Below are 22,355 nucleotides of genomic sequence, written 5' to 3'. Positions count from 1 at the left end.
TCTCTCTCTCTCTCTCTCTCTCTCTCTCTCTCTCTCTCTCTCTCTCTCTCTCTCTCTCTCTCTCTCTCTCTCTCTCTCTCTCTCTCTCTCTCTCTGTGTGTCAGAGAGCAGCAGTGAGGTTGAGCTGTGGTGGGTTTGGAGCTAAAGACCGACAGAGAGGAGGGAAGTCATACAGTAATAACCAACACTGTACGCTGGATTAAAGCAACCCAGTTAAAGAGGAGGTAAGTTACCGTTTACTTTTTTGAAAGTGTTAAATAGCTCATAGTGTTTGTTCAGCAACACGGATATCCCTGTCTCTACAGCTCTTTAGTAAACAGAAACTATACATGTTGAGGTCAGGAGAGTACTTTAATCCAAGGAGAGAGAACTCACACAGGGACGCCAGTTAAACAAGTGAAATCTTGTTTTAACCCAAAAACATATCAATTACAGCACCTTTTTAAAGGAGAAACCCCGGAGAGGACAGGACAGAGGTGTCCACACACAGAGGACGGTGTCATCATGGGTCTGATCTTCTCGAGGAACTCCATCAAACATCCTCCACAGGTTAGATGTGACCATTAGACCAGCTGAGGTCCATGATATGTCTATATAGTAGGGTCCGAAAGTGAGGTTCTGTGACCATCCTTTGGCAAGTACGTTTTGACGATTGATTTGACCTCTATGGACCCTTTAGAAAAGATTTAGCCCCCAGGTCCCTCCCAAAAATCCCGGCATTTTTTGCTAGACAGCCAAATTCAAAATGGCGCCCGGCGCCATCTCTAAAAATTAACTTTTGATCTGAATGACCTAGAATCATGTATGAAGGCACTTTTCCATACAAGTCAACCATGAGGATTCCAAATCTGACACAATTTTAATTGTAAGACCTCGTTTTGACTCCGAAATTCAAGATGGCCGACATCCAGTAGAGTAAAAACGTATACCCAGGGGGCAAAGGGGGGTATGCTGCATTTGCCCTGCCATAAAAGGTTGGCCACCAGAAATAATATCTATGACCCAGTAGGATCACAACCTATATGGACAACCCGGTCACCTTGCTGCTGGAAATCCAATATGGCCGCCTCAATATTATCAGAAAATAGCTTTGGCAATAACTTTTGAACCAGATGGGCTAGAAATAAAAACTTGGTGTCTATTTCATGGTTTCAGAGCATGAGAAACTCAATGGAATACTTATCTTTATGATTGGGTGTGTCTGGACCTTTCATTTGCATATTTCCAAGATGGACGCCACGCGAAAATGAGTTTTACTATGACTTTTACAGTGACAGCTGACTGTTATGGCAAAAAGTCTGCTTTTTAAGCAATATGAACACATTTGGTCAGTTTGAGCTTTAATTTATATGTTGTCAATATGGCTGCAGTCATAAATAATGTATGGTATTACATTTTCCCTCAGATGTATTGATTTATAGATCTATAGTTGTGGGGATGATTGCAGAGAAAAATTGGAGAAAAAGCCCACAATGTATCTTATGTATCATTTTAATAAACTAAATACAATATAGACAGATATAAACAGACACATGCACACTCCAAGACTTGCCAAAAACTTCAACTTTAGGGCTATACAAATTAACATAGTGGTATGCATTCAAGTAACATAACAAAAGATAGACTACTTAGTGACAAATAGAGTAAAGGCGGAGTTGAGGTTGCCTACAAAAGGTTCATTTTGACCTCTATGGTGCTGTCTTGCCTGCTTCTAAAGCCAATGATACTATGGTACAATGCTATTCACTGTCACTGTTGTCATGTGTTGCACTGATCCTGCTGCATCGTGTCTCCAGTCCCTGGCAACGGCATCCTAAGTAGCATGGAATTGCCTTCTTTGCACGGGAACAGTTTTTCTGGCAGCCTTTGATACAGCTGCATGATATTGCCTTGTTCATTGACACAGGCCAGGCTGGCTCGGTAGATGCAAGGGGGACTGCATTGCTAGCACTGAGAGACCATCCATACTCTGTGAAAGAAGGAATATCCGGCTTGGTGATATGTGCACATTTATCTATTATGGTTGCTAGAACAGCTCTTCTCAGGTGCAGGTCAAAGGCATTCTCTGTCGGGGGCAGCAGCTTTAAGAGGGTTGATCTATTATTGAGGAACTTGTACACTCTAAGCTTACTCAGGTCAAAATCCTCCTGGTGGTCCGCTTTGGATGTATATACAGCAATTGTGAGGTCTCGTGCCTGATTGATGGACGTCATCTGAGAGGGAATCATAAGAGTTTTCACCAAACTCCTCAAGTGCAGGGAGATCCAGACGCATGATGGCCTTGAACCATGCCTTCTTCCCAGTGAAGAAGGGATAGCTGGTGGTACAGTATCTCTGCCACTTAAACTATGGATAAAGGGCAGGGCACGACACTGTGCGAGCCCCAGTGCTGATACCATTTGATGGATAGGAAGGTATGAATTTTGCTCTGTTCTCACTCACAGCTCTGGAAGGCATCTGAGATGGGTTGCTGCATAGTAAAGGCACATGATGATGATGTCTGTGTCATTGGCATGGATGACAACTCTGTCAACTTTGTCATTCTGGACACTGTACAGGGTGTGGAGTATTATTCTTGTATCAGCCTCCTGTTGTGTGGATTCTAGTGCAGGGACATCTTCAATAGACCCCTCCTTGATCACCACACTCCTTGTCTCTTCTTTAAACCCCCCACCCAGGTAAAGATGTGTTGGACCAAGGGCCGACTTAAGTTTCACATTTTCACACCATTCGTCACAGAGGAAACTCAATAGGTTTGCCTTGTTAGCTGACACAGCAAAAAACTCCTGAGGATCTGGAGCTGTGTAATGCATACTGACTTCATATTCTTTGGTAGGTTTTGGTCAAGCATACAGTATCTGTGTTCTTGCTCAGCTGTCTTAAGACTAGGTCCACTGTACCGGTCAAAACAGAAGTGAATGATCTCTGTGCCAGCAGGCACATCATTCAACAGCAGACGTTGGTATCGTTCAGCGATTGTTCCAAATGCTTCACCTTTCAGGAACGACCAATGGCGCATGGCATACATGGCATCAATAACTACTGCTGTTTTTATGTCTTCTGTAGGCAGGTCAGGGATGCATGCAACTTTGGTCTCCTCTTTCAGGACCTTAACAAGGCTTGCCTTGGTACCTGTTCTCATCCTGCCATCTTCCTGGAAGAGGGAAGGGGGGAAGTCACTGCACTCGTGGTTGCCTATAAAGTCAACAAGGTTGAGTTCTCCACCACTGGCTATGATTTGGGTCATGCGCAGGAGGGCAGTAATTTCATTGCTCTTGCAGGTGCTGAGGTTTTCCCCTTAGATTTTTTAGATTTTGTGTTTTGAGTGTAGAAAGTGTTAAGCTTCATTATGCTTGTCTTCTTCTGTTCACTGGACAGTGACTCACACAGTGCCTTCAGACCCAGTTCTTTCACACTCATCAAGTCGTCCTTGACTGTGGAATCAGCACACTGTCCTGTAGATATGTTGATCATGGATGATGTGCTCACTGTAAATGGGTTAGTCTCCACTGCTGCCTTGACTACCATCTCTGCATCCCGGATTACACGACTCTGACCAGACTCATGGTGTGGGTCTGCCATATTGACAACATATAAATTAAAGCTCAAACTGACCAAATGTGTTCATATTACTTAAAAAGCAGACTTTTTGCCATAACAGTCAGCTGTCACTGTAAAAGTCATAGTAAAACTCATTTTCGCGTGGCGTCCATCTTGGAAATATGCAAATGAAAGGTCCAGACACACCCAATCATAAAGATAAGTATTCCATTGAGTTTCTCATGCTCTGAAACCATGAAATAGACACCAAGTTTTTATTTCTAGCCCATCTGGTTCAAAAGTTATTGCCAAAGCTATTTTCTGATAATATTGATTTCCAGCAGCAAGGTGACCGGGTTGTCCATATAGGTTGTGATCCTACTGGGTCATAGATATTATTTCTGGTGGCCAACCTTTTATGGCAGGGCAAATGCAGCATACCCCCCTTTGCCCCCTGGGTATACGTTTTTACTCTACTGGATGTCGGCCATCTTGAATTTCGGAGTCAAAACGAGGTCTTACAATTAAAATTGTGTCAGATTTGGAATCCTCATGGTTGACTTGTATGGAAAAGTGCCTTCATACATGATTCTAGGTCATTCAGATCAAAAGTTAATTTTTAGAGATGGCGCCGGGCGCCATTTTGAATTTGGCTGTCTAGCAAAAAATGCCGGGATTTTTGGGAGGGACCTGGGGGCTAAATCTTTTCTAAAGGGTCCATAGAGGTCAAATCAATCGTCAAAACGTACTTGCCAAAGGATGGTCACAGAACCTCACTTTCGGACCCTACTAATATTAAAGACTCCATGACACGACAGTGGTGGAAGAAGTACTCAACTGTTTTATTACTAAGTAAAAGTATCAATACTGCGATGTAAAAGTGCTCTGCTACAAGTAAAAGTCCGGAATTAAAAATGTACTTGAGTAAAAGTACAAAAGTATTGGTATCAAAATGTACTTAAAGTACCAAAAGTAAAGTAAAATGTTTGAAAATAGCAGATCTACAAGCGACGCGTTTTCAAATATATTATCAAACTAAATGTATCACCTCAACTCTTACAATGCCAAGTGCTTGTCAGGGTGGGGGGGGGGGGATCCCCAGTTCAAATAGGATTATTTTGGCGGTCTTTTGGCCTGAAAAGGTTGATAAACTATGAGACTTGTGACTTTAACTTGACACTTCTGCAATTAAATACATACAAACATTTTGTGTGTGTGTGTGTGCGTGCGTGTGTGTGTCCTTCCAGGTCGTTCTGATGGGTTTAGACTCGTCTGGGAAGTCCACCTTGTTGTCCCGACTCCTGACCGGGAAGGTGAGCATGAAGCATTCATTCTGCCCGTTGATGGAGTCTGATTCCCAACTGATCAAACTCATTGAAATGAAACCGTAATGAAAACCTGAAAACACACACCATCAAATGTTTTACATTTCAAATGCTGATGATATTACATTACATTCAAGTTGAACGGAAACATGTTGAAATTAATGATATATTTTTTTATTTTAAACGTGTGTGTGTGTGTGTGTGTTATTACTATACTTGCGAGGACCAAGTATAGTAGAATTTGAAGAAATATACATGAGGACCGTTTTCCTGGTCCTCACAAGACAAATGGTTGTTTTATAGTTTAAAAAAATGTGTTTCAAAGATACGTTTACAATTAGAAAAACATTCAGGTCAGGATTAGACATTTAGGTGTCTTAGAGGTTAGGTTTAGGGACTGGAATTAGAGTTCAGCATGATTTATACTTAGTTGCGCGCCAGTGTCATGCACCGAAAAACAGCTGATCTATAAGCTCGCGTTGTGGGCTTGTAGATCTGCTGTTTTTTTGGCTTTAGGCTTACGGTTAAAAATGGCAATTATTATTTTTAAATGGCATTCATAACATGGCTGTCCTAAAGTGTTGATGTCCTCACATTTTGTGTCTGTGTGTGCGTGTAGGTGATGGACACATCTCCTACCATAGGGTTCAATGTAGGAACTATAGACGTGGATACGAAAACAGCTTTGACCATATGGGACGTCGGAGGACAAAACACGATGAGAGCTAACTGGAGGTAGAGAGACGGGACTCCTTCTTCCTTTGGTGTTTTGCCCAGGAGGCCCTGAACCCTAAACTTTAACTTCACAAAAACTATGCCTAACCCTAACGTAACCATTAAAAGTAACCCTAAAGTAACCCTAAAGTAACCATTAGTTTTGTGATGTGTGTGTTGTGTTAAGACATATCCAGAGCACGTATTTGCAAGTGTTTGCTTATCATAATTCACGACAGTAAAGTTTGAACTTTTAATACCGGGGGGTAGATCTGAGTTAAAGGTGCTGTAAGTGATACGTTTTGTTTAAAACAAAAGGTTTATCCAGTAGCAGGATGTCTCCCCGTATCTCCAGCACTTTAAATACACAGAAAATACAGAGTGCACATTCATCAGCTTGTTCCAATTCCAGTTTTGTCTGCACATTTTTTTGCACCATCACTTCCAATCTCACTCCTGATTTGAGGAAATCAGGAGAGACAAGGGAGAATTGACCAAGTAAAGAATTGGAGAGTCATAGAGACCCCTGTTACTGAACAAACACTCTATAGCAATGATTGCTATCACAATATAGAACTATTTAACACTGTTACTGAACAAACACTCTATAGCAATGAATACTATCACAATATAGAGATATTTAACACTGTTACTGAACAAACACTCTATAGCAATGATTACTATCACAATATAGAGCTATTTAACACTGTTAATGAACAAACACTCTTTAGCAATGATTACTATCACAATATAGAGCTATTTAACACTGTTACTGAACAAACACTATTGGCTATAGAGTGTTATATAAGTATATAGCCTATATAGGCTATATACTTACTTTAACAAAATAATGAATATACTTACACCCCCTTTAACACATCCACTGCCAGGCCCGTAGTCCTACGGGCCGTTAAATCCAACCGTTAACTGCCGTTCCCGTAGCCCGTAGTCCCGTAGTTTTCCCATGTTAAATCGTGCAGGTGCAGATTCCGGATTTTTTTTGCACTTCCGGTCTTGAAGTGGGCGGACCGGAAACGAAATAATACTGTTTCCGGTTTTTCTCCCGCCTCCGTTTCCTGTCTAGCGGTCAACTTTGGACGCCATTATCTCTGGCTTGTTGTTTTTCTCACCGCATCCACCATTTTAGCGTTTTCCTCTCGTTCTCCAGAATGCAGTGTCGGATCGCCGCACGGTTTTCAGCGTTTTGTTCGGTCGGGTCCCGTGTTTGTGTCGAACCAAATGAACGCGGATTTTAAACGGATTTAGCGGGGCCTATGACGGAATCAAAAAAACAAAAAAGGTAAGAAATTGCTTGGCACTACGATGGACGTTCTGAGATTAGCCGATGGCAGTCAATGTGTTAACCATTAAGACCTGGAACGCATCTGTGTGACTTTTTGATTTGAGCTTAAAAAAGCATTATTTTACACTTTGGCTATTCAAAAATAGCAGATATACAAGCTCATAGCGCGGCACCAAGTGCCGCGCTATGAGCTTGTAGATCTGCTATTTTTGAAAATCGTGGAAATTTGTGCAAATCTTTGAATATATATATTATTCAAAGCGAACATTTTTAACTCAAATCTTTGCTTCTGGGGGTCCCTGGAACAAGATGGGGGTCCCCAACCAAACACATATAATTTTGGGGGTCCTTGAAATGAAAAGGTTTGAGCACCACTGATATAGAAACATATGTTTTTTTTCGGAATACTGTTGGGATTTAGAAGACATTTGTAGAATCGGCATCAGGTCTTAATGGGTTGATAATATCTGGACTGAGACAGATGATATTGATGTTGATATGATGTGTAAACTGCATCCTGTGGTGTACAGGTACTACTTGGAAGGCTGCAAAGCTCTGGTGTTTGTGGTGGATAGCAGTGATGCAAGCAGGATGCCCGAAGCTCACAGAGCTCTGAGGAAAGTTCTGAACGATGAGAACCTCAAAGGAGTTCCTCTGATGGTGCTGGCCAACAAAAAGGACCTGCCCAACTCCATGACCATACGAGAGGTAGGCCTACACACACACACACACACACACACACACACACACACACACACACACACACACACACACACACACACACACACACACACACACACACACACACACACACACAACACGGGTCTGTTCAAATCGTCACGATGCAAAACGTATAAATTGCAGCTTAGATAATTACATCTTTGTGTGAACATTTCGATGTATAGAATATATCTATAGTCTAAACCAGGGGTCTTCAACGTTTTTCAGGCCAAGGACCCCCTAGCTGAGAGAGAGATGAAGCAGGAACCCCCTACTCTATATTGTATAAAATTGTGTTTCAGATTAAAGTTTTTTTTTTTACTTAGTCTGCTCTTTTTTCCCTCTACACTGTAGAGGGAAAGTCTACACCTATGCCTCTTTGCCAAAAGTAGCCGATCTACAAGCTGTGAGCTTGTAGATCTGCTATTTTTAGCTAAAGTTCTCCTCAAAAAAGGGATGCTATAGGGTTCAAGTGGTTAATGCGAAAAAAGAAATCATATCACACAAACATTAGGATGATGCAGTGGAGACAGATGAAATCATACAGATTTTGAGAAATTTGGTCAAAATCTGTATGATTTCATCCGTCTCCTCTGCATTTCCCCATTTATACTAATGGGATTTATTTGGCAATTAAAAATTTAATATTTCAAAAAGTACAAAATGTATCTAACATACAAATGGTAGCTGCCACATGTCCTAAGCAAGTCAAAAGTATAGGAACAGAGTTTCTATAGCTAAACGTATGAAGGTTGATAGTTTACAAAACATGCAAGCAAAGTGATATAAGTGATACCGTGATAAAAACTACAAAAGATAGCGTGGCACGTGGAGCTTGTAGAACTGCTATTTTTGAATTGCCAAATCATAAAATAATGGTTATAGTGGCTCAAATCTAAAATTACACAGGTGCGTTCCCGGATTGAATGGGTTAATATAATGCACACGTAATATCATTTAAATTATAAATGCTTGAGATAATTCAGACATTATTTCAAAGACAAGAAACTAAATCACCTAAAAGATTTTAAAAAAGAAAGAAAGAACAAGCAGAAACAACTCAAAGTGAAAATGACAGAGAGACTGAATTTCAGAATGACAGAAGGCTAACTGCAGCCATGTTTGATGCGTGTCCGTTGTGAAGGTGTCCAAGCAGCTGGACCTGCCCAGCTATCTGGAGCGGGCCTGGGAGATCCAAGCCTGCAGTGCCCTGCAGGGCCTGGGTCTCCAGCAGGCCTTCATCTCTGTCCACAAGCTGATCAAGAACAGCTGAGGAAGAGGAGGGTGTCCAGCAGCACTACTTCTCTGTCAACAAACGGGGCCGAGGAAGAGGAGCATTTCATGGGTCAAACTCGGTGGTTCTTAAACTTTGTCCATGTCAAGGAGCCCCACGTAATTAAATCTGGTTGTTGGTAAAACTGAAATAGCAGGGCGTAGAAATAACGATGCCCTAGAACTAACTTGATAGTATGGCAAGTGGAATATTACATATTAGTATTTCATATTTTCCACTGCACGTGTCTGTAGCCAGTTAATGAAGTATGTTATTGTCATTATAACATTCTTATTCTTATAACGGTCTTATTTATCTGTGCTAGATGAGTGTACAGGGTGTACATGTTACCACTATAACCACTGTAAGTATTTAACATGGATAAATTATATTTTACCTGTCACCCAGTCAACTGTGCAGTGTCTTTATTGTTTGTTCTTGATTGGTAAGCACTGATACATTGGGGCATATTGCATTGGGCCAACAATTAATACCAGCGTAATGTGGGACCATCACCCAAGTTCTTTACACAACCGGCGGGGTGTGACGAATGAAGGATGTCAAAATCTCAGGTGAAAATAGTTGACAACTCTGAATGGGAATTATACTAAATTAAATGTCTTTATCGCCACGTAATATTTGCAGTGTGTGGATGCTCTTCATGACACAAGCCATTCCAAAGAATAGACCTCACGTACAAAGTATTCCCTATTATAGGGGTCTTCAACGTTTTCAGGCCAAGGACCCCCTAACTGAGAGAGAGATGAAGCAGGGACCCCCTCTATATTGTCTCAGATTACACTTTTTTTGTTACTTGATCTGCTCTTTTTTCTCCGCTGTATACCTCTTTGCCAAAAATAGCCGATCTACAAGCTCACAACGCCTCGCAGCGCGAGGCGTTGTGAGCTTGTAGATCTGCTATTTTTGGCTAACTGTGTCCAACACCACCAGGTCGAATTCTGACCAGAGTCTGACCAGAGATGAGATCAACAAAGTATATCATGCACAGTATACACCTGCCCACTATGTTGTGTGATGCCCACTCTTCATGTGTTCGTGGTCTAATCTTCAGATTGAATGAATGTTGGTCTGTCCCACATTTGCTCCATATGTTTTGATTTTGATTGATTTATTCCCACAATAAAAACGGTACAATACACAGAAATAAGTGCAGATGAGAAAGGAAACCCATATAGGGCTTTAAACGTAGTAATCAAACATAAGACACGACAAAAAACAAGTACCTTGTGTGCAGTTGAATGTGTGTACATTATGGTAGACTGAGGGCCAGCCTGATGAATCAAGCCTCTCCACTTGCTTCTATGTTTAAAGTGCATTGATTCATAGATGAATGGTTGGAACCAGGCTTATCTGGTCGATGCTTCTACCTATGTGGTGCGCTTCTTGCCTTTCCTGGCTTTGCCCTGGGTTGGCTCCTGTAGCGTCGGTTTGCTTGCCTCTAGTTCCGGATGTCTGACGCAGTGCCCTGCCAGCCTCACCCTTCGCTCTCTGACCTTGTCTGTGACCCGTGGTATAGGTCCCCGTTAGAGGTCCACATTTCTGATGTCGTCCGTCCATGTGACACCTAGTGCCATTCGTAGCATTCTTGTGTAGACTCCATCCAGGGCCCTTTCCTGTTGTGCTGTGAGGCTCCATGTCTCAGCCCCATACAGCAGTACTGACTCCACTGTAGCTATGAACAGCCGCCTCTTGAGTTCTTCTACGATGTGAAAATTTGTGAAAATCTTTACATATTTTTTTTTAAAGATTTTTCAAAAATAGCAGATCTACAAGCTCATAGCGCGGCACTCGGTGCCACGCTATGAGCTTGTATATCTGCTATTTTTGAATAGCCAAATAAATCTAAAATGACACAGATACTTTCCCGGATTGAATGTGTTTAAGCTATAACTAGGCTGAGTTTGAACTTGGTGTGAGGTGGTGCAACTGGTCCCTGGTCAACAATCTACAAGCTCACAGCAGAGAGCACCCTATAGCAGCTTTAGGCCTACCAGTGTAGTGGGGTCAAGCCTTTGATTGATTGATTGAATACTTTATTAGCAGTTTGCAAAAAACAAAAGCACAGGAAAGTACAGTTCAATACAAGGTCTGCTAAGAGGATTTTAAACCCAAGAAAGCCTATGGCTTGTTTCCATTGGGGTCCTTTGTCCTCAATTCATCGAAACATTAAATGACAGACAAATATACAATACTATGCAAAACAAAAACAGTTTGAAAACAAAAAAATGCACTGTAAACAGTTCGAGGGGGAGGGGGGGGGGGTGCTAAGCTTGTTCTTCTTCGTCAAAATGGGGGTCGCCAGCCCCAGGGGTGTCCCCAAATAATTTGGAGGGGTCACCACATACTTTTCTGAATGTGCCAAAACAAACATACAGTTTGTACACTATTCCCTGTTTAAAAATACAAAACTCCTCAGTGGGGACTGACTGGGAGGCTTTGCAATGGCATAACAGCTACTCACAAATACATTTGTAAGAAAGAAAAACATGCTGATATATATTAAATACTTTACTAACTAAAATAGTACATAGCTGCTCTCCCTGTTGTATTAGAACAAAGTGAGTCTCAGAAATTGGTTGTGTGCGTGCGTGCGTGCGCGTGTGTGTGTCCATAGACTCCATATGAAGCTAATGGGTCGTTCTCACATTCCAGGGTGAAGTGGCTGTGAATGGGCGTAAGACTGGTATGGGGCCGGGGCTGCAGCTTTTGGCACCACCCACAAAGCAAGGTCTCTTTTACGTCCTCAGAACACACATATATAAACATGTCTTTGAGCCATAGAGCCATTCACTTCTGTATCTTATACTAAAGCGAACATGTCTGGACGAGGTAAGGGAGGAAAAGGTCTTGGAAAAGGAGGCGCTAAGCGCCATCGTAAAGTGCTTCGTGATAACATCCAGGGAATCACAAAGCCCGCCATCCGCCGTCTGGCTCGTCGTGGCGGCGTGAAGCGTATTTCCGGTCTGATCTACGAGGAGACCCGCGGTGTCCTCAAGGTTTTCTTGGAGAATGTGATCCGTGATGCCGTCACCTACACCGAGCACGCCAAGAGAAAGACCGTGACCGCCATGGATGTTGTCTATGCTCTGAAGAGGCAGGGACGCACCCTGTACGGCTTCGGAGGTTAATAATGCTGACTTGATTTACCAACAACCCAAAGGCTCTTTTAAGAGCCGCCCACACTGTCTTTACAGAGTTTATTCCATCATTAATTCAGCAGCTATGTGCCTCGTTTAAATGTCAGTGACTCATCATGGACATTGTTTGTGAAAATCTTCCCAGCAAGCTACACAATGAATTCCAGGTCGATAAGTAATATCTAAACAGATATTTCTATGACTAACAGTTTGGGGGGTACCATCCAGCCGAAATATATGGTTCTGCACACCACAATCCCGATATATGAAGCGCATATAAATGAACACGTTGTCCAAACAACAAATGTTCCTCCTGCAAATCACATCAGCAAGCTATACAAAAATAGCTTGCTAGAACACTTATTTGATGTGACGTTCAGATCTGTCCGTGCTATGGGGTGACTGTGCATACTGAGTAGGCCTATAGTATACATTCTAGTAATTTTATTGAGTGATCCGACTTCATAAGCAGAGGCATAGGAGTGAATTGTATAATTGGACTTAAACGTATTCACGTATATCGTGTTAATTAATTCAAATATAAATATACTTTTTGAACGCTATTGTGAGATAGTAAGTATAGGTAGGCTACTCTTTATATGGAAACAGTGGGTGGCTCTTAAAAGAGCCTTTGTGGGGTTTGTTAAATGAATGAAGTAGATTTATTTCTTGGCGGCTTTCTCGGTCTTCTTGGGGAGCAGAACAGCCTGGATGTTGGGCAGCACACCACCCTGAGCGATGGTCACTCCACCCAGCAGCCTGTTGAGCTCCTCGTCGTTGCGGACGGCCAGCTGGAGATGACGGGGGATGATGCGAGACTTCTTGTTGTCACGGGCAGCGTTTCCAGCCAGCTCCAGGATCTCAGCGGTCAGGTACTCGAGAACAGCCGCCAGATAGACCGGGGCGCCGGCACCGACACGCTGGGCATAGTTGCCTTTACGCAGCAGCCTGTGGACACGACCCACGGGGAACTGGAGCCCGGCACGGGACGAGCGGGTCTTGGCCTTTGCCCTGGACTTTCCGCCGGTCTTCCCTCTTCCTGACATTTTTTTAGGTATATTTCTTGAGTTTAATCTACGAAGAAATGTGCTGTTGGAAAGGAACACGAAACTTTTTATATCTTCAACTCAGTACTGTCTGTGAGCGCCCCACCAATCATACATATGAATGAGAGCGCGGGATGAGTGTGTTTGAGTTCCCCTCCAATCACTACTAGTGTGCGTGAACGGTTCCTCCCAGAGAAGGAGGTTCCTGACCATGAATGAGAGCGCGGGCTGACTGTGTATGAGCTCCCCACCAATCAGCGCTAGACTCGTGACGTGCTCGGTTCCTCCCAGTCTAAACTCTGGTTCCTCCCCAAACAAGGAGGTTCCTGACCAGAGACCAATCAGAGAAAGACGGCGTCTCAGAGCCGCTGAGATAAAGTGCAGGAGTTTGCGCTCGTTCCACCACAATTTCTAATTCTACTCTACAGAATTAAACGGAGAGAAAATGGCAAGAACTAAGCAGACCGCTCGTAAGTCCACCGGTGGCAAAGCCCCAAGGAAGCAGCTAGCCACCAAGGCAGCGCGTAAGAGCGCGCCGGCAACCGGTGGAGTGAAGAAGCCTCATCGGTACAGGCCTGGTACTGTGGCTCTGAGGGAGATCCGTCGTTACCAGAAATCCACCGAGCTGCTGATCCGCAAGCTGCCCTTCCAGCGCCTGGTGAGGGAGATCGCCCAGGACTTCAAGACCGACCTGCGCTTCCAGAGCTCCGCCGTCATGGCTCTCCAGGAGTCGGCCGAGGCTTATCTGGTGGGTCTGTTTGAAGACACCAACCTGTGCGCCATCCACGCCAAGAGGGTGACCATCATGCCCAAAGACATCCAACTGGCCCGTCGTATCCGTGGAGAACGTGCTTAAACGTATCTGCTACTGCCACTACCCCTAAACGGCTCTTTTAAGAGCCACTCACTTATTTCTGTAAAAGATTTCCACTTATTGAAACTGTCAGCCATACCATTATGGCTGTCATTATAGCAGTGAAAATATAAACGTTAGTGTATATACATTCATAATATTATAAAGGGAAATCTGTAATTCCCATAATCTGTTATGCTGGGCTATTTTATCAGTGATTGGGGTCTCCTCACCATATCTAAACCTTGGTAAACACAAAATAAAACAAATGATTGATAAAGGAGTATAGAGCCCTCCAAATAATATTATCTCCCCTGGTTCTGGTGATTGCTATCCTAATGTGAGTGGGCCACGTTTTTGTTTTCAATTTTTTAATTATATATATAATTATATATATATATGTATATATATATATATATATATATATATAATTATATATATATATATAATTATATATATAATTATATATATATATATATATATATATATATATATATATATATATATATATATATATATATATATATATATATATATATATATATATATATATAAAATATTAAGACACACACTCTTTGTTGTTGTGAGTAGGCCCTAAATTCTCGTGAAAACAAATGTGTAATAAGCCGAATGGCTTTTCCCAAGTCTGCATTTAAAGTGAAATAAAAAAGAGCAGAATGAATTACTAACTGGTCCTAGAAAAGTAATCTAAGCCTAACACCAGAAACGACCTCCCCTTGCTATATAATAGTGTTGATTATGTTGATTGATTACTTGTGTTGTAATGGAAACAAGCCCATAGGGCTTTTTGTGTTATCCTTTTAGCATCAGTGTACAATTGTACCACTGTGCCATTTGCAAACTGTTAATTTAGTATTCAATCAATCAAAATCAGACGATGTGTCAATTCAAATATATGAGTAATACATATATATCTGCTCCCAGGCAACTTTACCAAAGAAAATAACTTACAGCAACAGTTCGCTTGTGATAAGTTTACTGGACAGTTCTGTCCCATGCTGCTATAAAGGTAGGCCTAGTTGATATGGGGATGGACATATTTGCTATGGCAGTCCCACTGTTTTCATACAGAACGCAATGATAATTAACCATGCAGCACGATATACATTGCATCATGGAGTTTTAAAATGTGACGGGTACTACTGGCTTGTGTACCAGCATGTCTGTGTCCATAAGCAAGGTACAGACAGCGACAGTTGATTGTATAAGATAAGCTTTATTTTGTTTACTTTAGTTTGATCAGATGTATTTCTCACAGTAAGTTATTTGTCCACAAATGAACAAAGCTTTCCACCATTCGATAGCTGTCAATGGGAGTTGCTGCCATCAACTGGAGTGTGTTTACTAAGGTCAGAAAACCTTCTATTTATAACTAAACGGATAATAACACAAGATAATAGTTTATGTTATCCTGTCGTCGGGTATGTCTGCTAAGGGGATTACGAGGATTGGTGTTAATGTAACCTCGTTTAACATTGTTTTAGAAGGAAAATGATGGGGGAATTGTGTTTTGCCCGTTGAAGAGTGAGGTGTTGAGCCTATCAATACAAAAAGAGAGCGTTCTTCGCGTCTCAGATAATGTTCATGACAAAAAGGCACAAGTGTGCTAGCAGTGTGCACTTTTTTACACTTCATAGTATACACAGTCGTTTATAATATCTTGTTTTTTGTCGAGGAGAAAACACAAGTGGCGCATTAAGCCACCTAGAAAAGAGGGGCTCTGTGTGCATTGACTCTACATGGTTCTCATGTTGTGTTTAAGTCCAGCCCCTTCAATGTGTTCTCCACCAGTCAGTCAGACAGTCTAGTCTAACCATACCGAGACTCTACAAAAACGAGCTACTACTACCCGAATCTGATAGTCATGGCAGAAGTCGCACCAGCTCCAGCACCGGCCAAGGCCGTCAAGAAGAAGGCAGCTCCCCGACCTAAGAAGACAGGCCCCAGTGTCGCTGAGCTTGTCGTCAAGGCCGTGTCCGCCTCCAAGGAGCGGAGCGGCGTGTCCCTGGCTGCGGTCAAGAAAGCTCTGACTGCCGGCGGTTACGATGTGGAGAAGAACAAGGCCCGCGTCAAGATCGCCGTCAAGAGCCTGGTAGCAAAAGGCACTCTGGTCCAGACCAAAGGTACCGGCGCGTCTGGCTCTTTCAAGATCAACAAGAAAGCAGAAGTAGTGAAGGCGAAGAAGCCTGCTGTAAAGAAAGCTGTCAAAGCAAAGAAGCCCGCTGCTGCCAAGAAACCCGCCGCGGCGAAAAAGCCAAAGAAGGCGGCAGCAAAGAAACCTGTGGCCGCCAAGAAATCACCGAAGAAAGCCAAGAAGCCTGCAGCCAAGAAGGTAGCAGCTAAAAGCCCGAAAAAAGCAGCCAAGAGCCCCAAGAAAGTAGCCAAGAAGCCCGCAGCAGCCAAGAAATCCCCAGCCAAGAAGGTTGCCAAACCCAAGGCAGCAAAGAAGGCAGCTCCCAAAAAGAAGTAAACTGTTATAAACCTGTCCCACCTTTATCCACAAACGGCTCTTTTAAGAGCCAACCACAACTTTTTACAAGAGTTTTTATTTCCTCATTATCTCATGTTTAATGACCATAAACCATTCGTGACATGTTTTGGAGATGGCTGTGTTTATTCAGCTCTCCTGACAGATCCTGTCTCCACCGTCAGGACTCTTAGTGTATGTCATTGTGTATTTTAGTGAATGTTTCATATAGATTCTTGTAAACCATGTTTTTTCTGATCTATAGACCCAGTAGGACACAAAAAACCCGGTTTACATTTTTTTTGGCCCATAGGTGGCGCTACAGCAACCAATTGAAAACGCTAATTCGTGATTACTTACAAACTACTCATCAAATATTTATCAAATTTGATGGGTTGTTGCATCATGAGCTGAGGCACAACCTCTGAAAATTTGACCTCAATCCACCTATAGGTGGCGCTACAGCAACAGATTCAATATGCAAATACACAATGGTGCAAGAGCTACCTGACGATTTTTAACAAATAGTGTATGTAGTTATGTAGCAAAAAGAAGTTAAGTGAATGTTTCATATAGATTCTTGTAAACCATGTTTTTTCTGTTCTATGGACCCAGTAGGGCACAAAAAAAGAGGTTTACATTTTTTTCCCCCGCCCTGGCACTATTTTGGCACCATGGCAACATTTGGCAATGTGACGCAGTATTTTATGTCTGTCTGTATTTCTGTCAACATCATTTCTTCAAATCTGCATGGCCAATCTTCACCAAATTTGGTGCACAAATGTATGATGTGTCCCAGAAGACACCATAACATTTTCACCATGATCGGCCAATAGGTGGCGCTACAGCAACCAATTAAAAAAGCAAATTCATGATTACTTACAAACTACTCGTCGATTTTTTTTATCAAATTTGATGGGTTGTTGCATCATGAGCTGAGGCACATTACGAGGGAGCAGAGAACTTGGATTTTTTGTGAATGAGAGGGTCAGAGGGGAAAAGAACATGTGGGACAAAATGTCAAAGCTTAAGTATCGGACCTGGAAAGATGGATGCAAAACTATCAAGGCATCATCTGAGGTAGTCAGCTTGAAATCAACCAACTCACTGTTTGTTCGCCTGCTTCTCGTTGCCAAGTCCTCTAGAGAACTTGACCTGCAGAACGTTGTGGGAACATACGAATTTGCGGATCACAATGCAAGCCTAATGAAGTCTGATGGTTCTCTGTTTCTGACTTCAGCCAAGTCTGCTCTTATCCATGAATTGGAAGGAGTGGTTTCAGGGACTGCATCTCCTGAAGAATCGATAGAAATGCAGAGTAGCCTATCAGCACACATGTTGACCAGTATCTTCATTGATGGCATGGCAGTCGTGCAGGAGATAAATGTCCGGAAAGGTGAAATAAAATGTTGCCGAGATCTTGCAGAATGTTTTACTCGGAGTGTTGACATGAAGGCACGAGAATGCACAGATATATACCTGCTATTTGACAACTATACAGTCACAAAATCCATGAAGGACCGAACAAGACAAATCCGTACAGCAGGAAGAGCACAAGACAAGGGGTACAAAGTAGAAGATTCCACACCGATCAAAGACTTCAAGGCTTTTCTGGGAACCAAGGAAACCAAGGTCAACCTTGTTCTCTACCTTGCACAAAAAGCTGTTGATCTTTGCAAACTGCCAATCACAACACACACACACACACACACACACACACACACCCACACACACACACCCACACACACACACACACACACACACACACACACACACACACACACACACACACACACACACACACACACACACACACACACACACACACACACACACACACACACACACACACACACACACACAAGGGTGTCATGTCCACAAACACAAACATGGTGAACGTCACAAGTACACAAGAAGAGGCAGACACATTACTGGTTCTGTATGCAGTAGCAGTGAGTCGTTTAGGTAAAACACCACATATATACTCATGTGACACTGATGTGTTGGTACTTGCCCTTCGAAGGGTACCAGACCTTCAACCAGAGAGCGCAATCATCATGGGCACTGGAGATCAAAGACGGATGATAAAACTGAGACCCATCTACATGGCCATTGGTCCTGAACGAGCAGCAGCTTTGCCAGGATTTCACACGCTTACTGGTTGTGATACCACTGGTCACATCAGAGGAAAAGGAAAATCTACCTGCTTCAAATCATTCATGAAGACTGGTGATGATGTACTCCATGCACTTGCTGAGCTTGGTGTTGGCCCTTATCCATCCTCTGAGGTGTGAGCTGGGTGTGAAAAGTTTATGTGTCAGCTCTTCAAACCTGGCTATGAATCAGCTGAAGCACTTCGGTGGCACATGTTTAAACAGCTTAAGGCCAATCAGGGTGTGGAAAAGATATGTCCAACGCAAGGGTCCATCATAGAACATATCCTGCGAGCACATTGGCAAGCAAATGTATGGGCACAAGACATTGTGGCTCAGCCAAAGGTTTTAGATCCACTATCTTTGGGATGGAGGCAGCAAGAGGATGGAAGTTGTGTCCCTGTAGTCTCAAAGGTTCCACCTGCACCAGAGGCAGTCGTAGAAATAGTCAAGTGTGCATGTGTTGCCAGCAAGTGCAGCGGCCGCTGTTCTTGCAAAGTCAATAATCTTCCATGCACAGAGCTCTGCAAATGTGAAGCTGCAGAAGATTCATGTAATAATCTTCAAGATGATGATGCTGAGAGTGATGACGATGATGCCTACAGTGATTGATTCTTTGTTGATTTGTTAAGTTGAGAATGTGTACTGTTGAGCATTCCTTTTATTATTTTTGTTTTCTTATTAACAAGGATCCATGTTCCATTTTATCAAAGGTTCAAGAATAAACCCTTTGAATTGAAAATAAACACTTTCTGTTTCTGTTTAAATAAGGTTTTTGTTAAAAATCGCCAGGTAGCTCTTGCACCATTGTGTATTTGCATATTGAATCTGTTGCTGTAGCGCCACCTATAGGTGGATTGTGGTCAAATTTTCAGAGGTTGTGCCTCAGCTCATGATGCAACAACCCATCAAATTTGATAAATATTTGATGGGTAGTTTGTAAGTAATCATGAATTAGCGTTTTGAATTGGTTGCTGTAGCGCCACCTATGGGCCGAAAAAAATGTAAACCGGGTTTTTTGTGTACTACTGGGTCTATAGATAAAAAAAAACATGGTTTACAAGAATCTATATGAAACATTCACTTAACTTATTTTTGCTACATAACTACATACACCATAGATATTCAACTGGCGGCCCGCGGGCCACGTGCGGCCCGCGAGGAGCTTCCTTGTGGCCCCTGGCCATATTCCAAAAAAAAAAAAAAAAAAAAATTTTTTTTTTTTTTTTTTTTTTTTTTTTAATTTTCATAATTATTATTTATTTTAACTTTGATTTATGTTATCAAAGTTAAAACAGTACAAATTATTTATCCTTCATTAGTTCTTGAAAGGCCATCTTTCATTGGAACTTAACTTAGAACCTTAAATAGAACCGAATTAGACCGAATTAGACCCGAAAAAAGGTTGATTTATATTGGTCAAATAGAACCGAATTAGACCCGAATTAGACCGAATTAGACCCGAATTAGACAGCGCGCAAATTGCGTGCGCACATGCACGCGCGCTGCGCGCGCGTGCATTTGCGCTGTGTGGCCCCCGACTCCAAATTATTTTACAGTTGTGGCCCCCTGCCTAATCTAGTTGAATACCCCTGACATACACTATCTTTAGAGTAAAGGCTTGGGGCTTGAAAATGCCCCCCCCCCCCAATAATAACCTTTAGCTAACTGTATATTAATAACCCCGAAACATTTGGTTTCGCTAGTTATGACATGTACGTTTTTGGATAAAATCCAAAATGACATGGAGCAGTGCCAGTAGGAGAAAAACATGTACCAATATTACAATGAGAAATAGAGGACCAATGATATGAAAATGGGTGATGTGGCCGTTTAAATAAAAGCAGCAATAACGCAATGTAGAAGTACAACCACGTAATGCACAGCAATGCATAGTATACATCCACATGTATTCACATACATAGACCCATAAATAATTAAAATAAATATATTTTAAAATATCTATGTCTCTCAGATCAGATACATTTAAGAAAACATGCTGGGGAAAAACACAAGATGGACATATGTTTTTACAAAAAGCACACACACTTGTGCTTGCACTTATGTTTATTATACTTTATCCCCTAGTCTATATTTTAGCGGGACAAATAGATGATGCAAGGCAGGCGGTAAAACATTATGAAGAAACAAAGACAGTGTAAGACACCTCCCTCTGTGGGTCGCATAAGCAGTGGCACCAATCATGTGCTGGGAGTAGCACACCTCATTTGCATTGGCCTGGTATAGATACTGGTGCGACGCAAGTGTAAAGTCACTTCTTTACTATAACCCCCGTAGAAAGAACTATGCCTGAACCCGCCAAGCCAGCGCCCAAGAAGGGCTCCAAGAAAGCCGTCACCAAGTCCGCTGCCAAGGGCGGTAAGAAGCGCAGAAAGTCCAGGAAGGAGAGCTACGCCATCTACATCTACAAGGTGATGAAGCAGGTCCACCCTGATACCGGTATCTCCTCCAAGGCCATGGGCATCATGAACTCCTTTGTCAACGACATCTTTGAGCGCATCGCCGGTGAAGCCTCCAAACTGGCTAACTACAACAAGCGCCGCACCATCTCATCCAGGGAGATTCAGACCGCCGTCCGCCTGCTGCTCCCCGGTGAGCTGGCCAAGCACGCCGTGTCTGAGGGCACCAAGGCTGTGACCAAGTACACCAGCTCCAAGTAAACTGTTCTAGTCTGCTCTAAACACAAAGGTCCTTTTAAGGACCACCCATCTTTTCCATTAAGAGTTGATCCGCAATTACATTTAGCCATTATTTTAAATTAAAAGTACATCGACAACTTGTGTTCCAGTGTATTAAAGCTAAGAAAGTCATTTTAACATAAGCCTTCCCCAAAACAAGTATTCTTACTTGACTGAAAAACTGGCTATATATTCATTGATCTGAGTACCATAGCAACTTGTGTTAATTTGGTGCTGTATATACTTTACAGATGTGTGTTCCTAAAACTATTGAACTGGTGTATTTGAATAATAGCTTCTGTTTTGTTTAACACATTTGTGAGCCCCTGACTCCATTTATTTTGACGCCAGAGTAATAATTTACAGATCATGTTGGCTGGATATCAATTTACTCAGCAATCTGACACAGTAGTCACTGGCTGCGGAGCCAGTCCCCACTGGCTCCACCATAGATTTAATATCATATTCTGTTCTATCTGCACAGCCAAAGCTGCCTGTCTGACCACTGCAATTTCCTCTGTCCTGTCAAGTTCATAGCATCAGTTTTCTACATCAGTTTTCTGCATCAGACAATCAGGCATGACATTTACGTGATTAGATCAGATTACATACAGAGATCTCCATAGATGACCATAACATGGACACAAACAGCCAGAGGTACAAAAGATATAATGATGAAACCACAAATTCCCATATATGGAGTTCCCTGATATAATCAATATGACATCATAGTACTGCTGTCATAGACTGGCCTGGACTCCATGTTTGGGTATGCTTGACACGGACCTCCATGTCCCCGGTAGTACATCTGTGTTGGCACGTTAACAGCGTACATGGCAACAGTGTGTGTTGTGTGTGACATCGGAGCAGAGCTCTGGTCAACTTATATAAGGTTTGAAGATGCCTTTACACTTCAACTTCATACCTGTACCACCTAGAGAGAAATAAAGTGAGAGAGAACCGAGAGAGAGAGCGCATAATCTTCCAGGAAGACAAATCTTCAACTCCCATAGACCTGAACACTTGTGACGAACCACTCCTGGAAGGAGTGACGTCCCGATATTCCCAGACTCGGGGTCTTCT

The 22,355-nt window shown here is 42.4% G+C and overlaps 6 protein-coding genes across 6 annotated transcripts; 5 read left to right on the top strand and 1 right to left on the bottom strand.

Annotated features, from left to right (window-relative positions):
* The first annotated feature begins 90 nt into the window (after positions 1 to 90).
* On the top strand, positions 91 to 9,282 carry LOC311055115 (ADP-ribosylation factor-like protein 11). The gene is made up of 6 exons (XM_084071217.1): positions 91 to 224; positions 436 to 549; positions 4,788 to 4,853; positions 5,485 to 5,600; positions 7,413 to 7,590; positions 8,747 to 9,282. Exons 2-6 carry the CDS (start codon positions 505 to 507, stop codon positions 8,873 to 8,875), a joined length of 534 nt encoding a protein of 177 aa, XP_083927343.1. The 5' UTR covers positions 91 to 224; positions 436 to 504; the 3' UTR covers positions 8,876 to 9,282.
* Positions 9,283 to 11,712: 2,430 nt separating this feature from the next.
* LOC311055151 (histone H4) lies at positions 11,713 to 12,024 on the top strand (the record flags this gene model as incomplete). Its single annotated transcript, XM_084071253.1, has 1 exon — positions 11,713 to 12,024. The coding sequence occupies one exon, from the start codon at positions 11,713 to 11,715 to the stop codon at positions 12,022 to 12,024; it is 312 nt and encodes a 103-aa protein (XP_083927379.1).
* A 671-nt stretch (positions 12,025 to 12,695) lies between these two features.
* Positions 12,696 to 13,079, bottom strand: LOC311055129 (histone H2A-like; the record flags this gene model as incomplete). Its single annotated transcript, XM_084071231.1, has 1 exon — positions 12,696 to 13,079. One exon carries the CDS (start codon positions 13,077 to 13,079, stop codon positions 12,696 to 12,698), a length of 384 nt encoding a protein of 127 aa, XP_083927357.1.
* Positions 13,080 to 13,524: 445 nt separating this feature from the next.
* Positions 13,525 to 13,935, top strand: LOC311055120 (histone H3.2; the record flags this gene model as incomplete). Its single annotated transcript, XM_084071222.1, has 1 exon — positions 13,525 to 13,935. One exon carries the CDS (start codon positions 13,525 to 13,527, stop codon positions 13,933 to 13,935), a length of 411 nt encoding a protein of 136 aa, XP_083927348.1.
* Positions 13,936 to 15,817: 1,882 nt separating this feature from the next.
* Positions 15,818 to 16,526, top strand: LOC311055111 (histone H1-like; the record flags this gene model as incomplete). The annotated part of the gene is made up of 1 exon (XM_084071212.1): positions 15,818 to 16,526. One exon carries the CDS (start codon positions 15,818 to 15,820, stop codon positions 16,421 to 16,423), a length of 606 nt encoding a protein of 201 aa, XP_083927338.1. The 3' UTR covers positions 16,424 to 16,526.
* A 4,353-nt stretch (positions 16,527 to 20,879) lies between these two features.
* Positions 20,880 to 21,262, top strand: LOC311055137 (histone H2B-like; the record flags this gene model as incomplete). Its single annotated transcript, XM_084071239.1, has 1 exon — positions 20,880 to 21,262. One exon carries the CDS (start codon positions 20,880 to 20,882, stop codon positions 21,252 to 21,254), a length of 375 nt encoding a protein of 124 aa, XP_083927365.1. The 3' UTR covers positions 21,255 to 21,262.
* Positions 21,263 to 22,355: the final 1,093 nt, after the last annotated feature.

Source organism: Gymnoscopelus microlampas (assembly GCF_963454915.1).
Source record: "Gymnoscopelus microlampas genome assembly, chromosome: 11".
NCBI classification, from domain to species: Eukaryota; Metazoa; Chordata; class Actinopteri; order Myctophiformes; family Myctophidae; genus Gymnoscopelus; species Gymnoscopelus microlampas.
The sequence above is the reverse complement of the archived record's forward strand: the minus strand, read 5'-3'. Positions and strand labels throughout refer to the sequence as shown.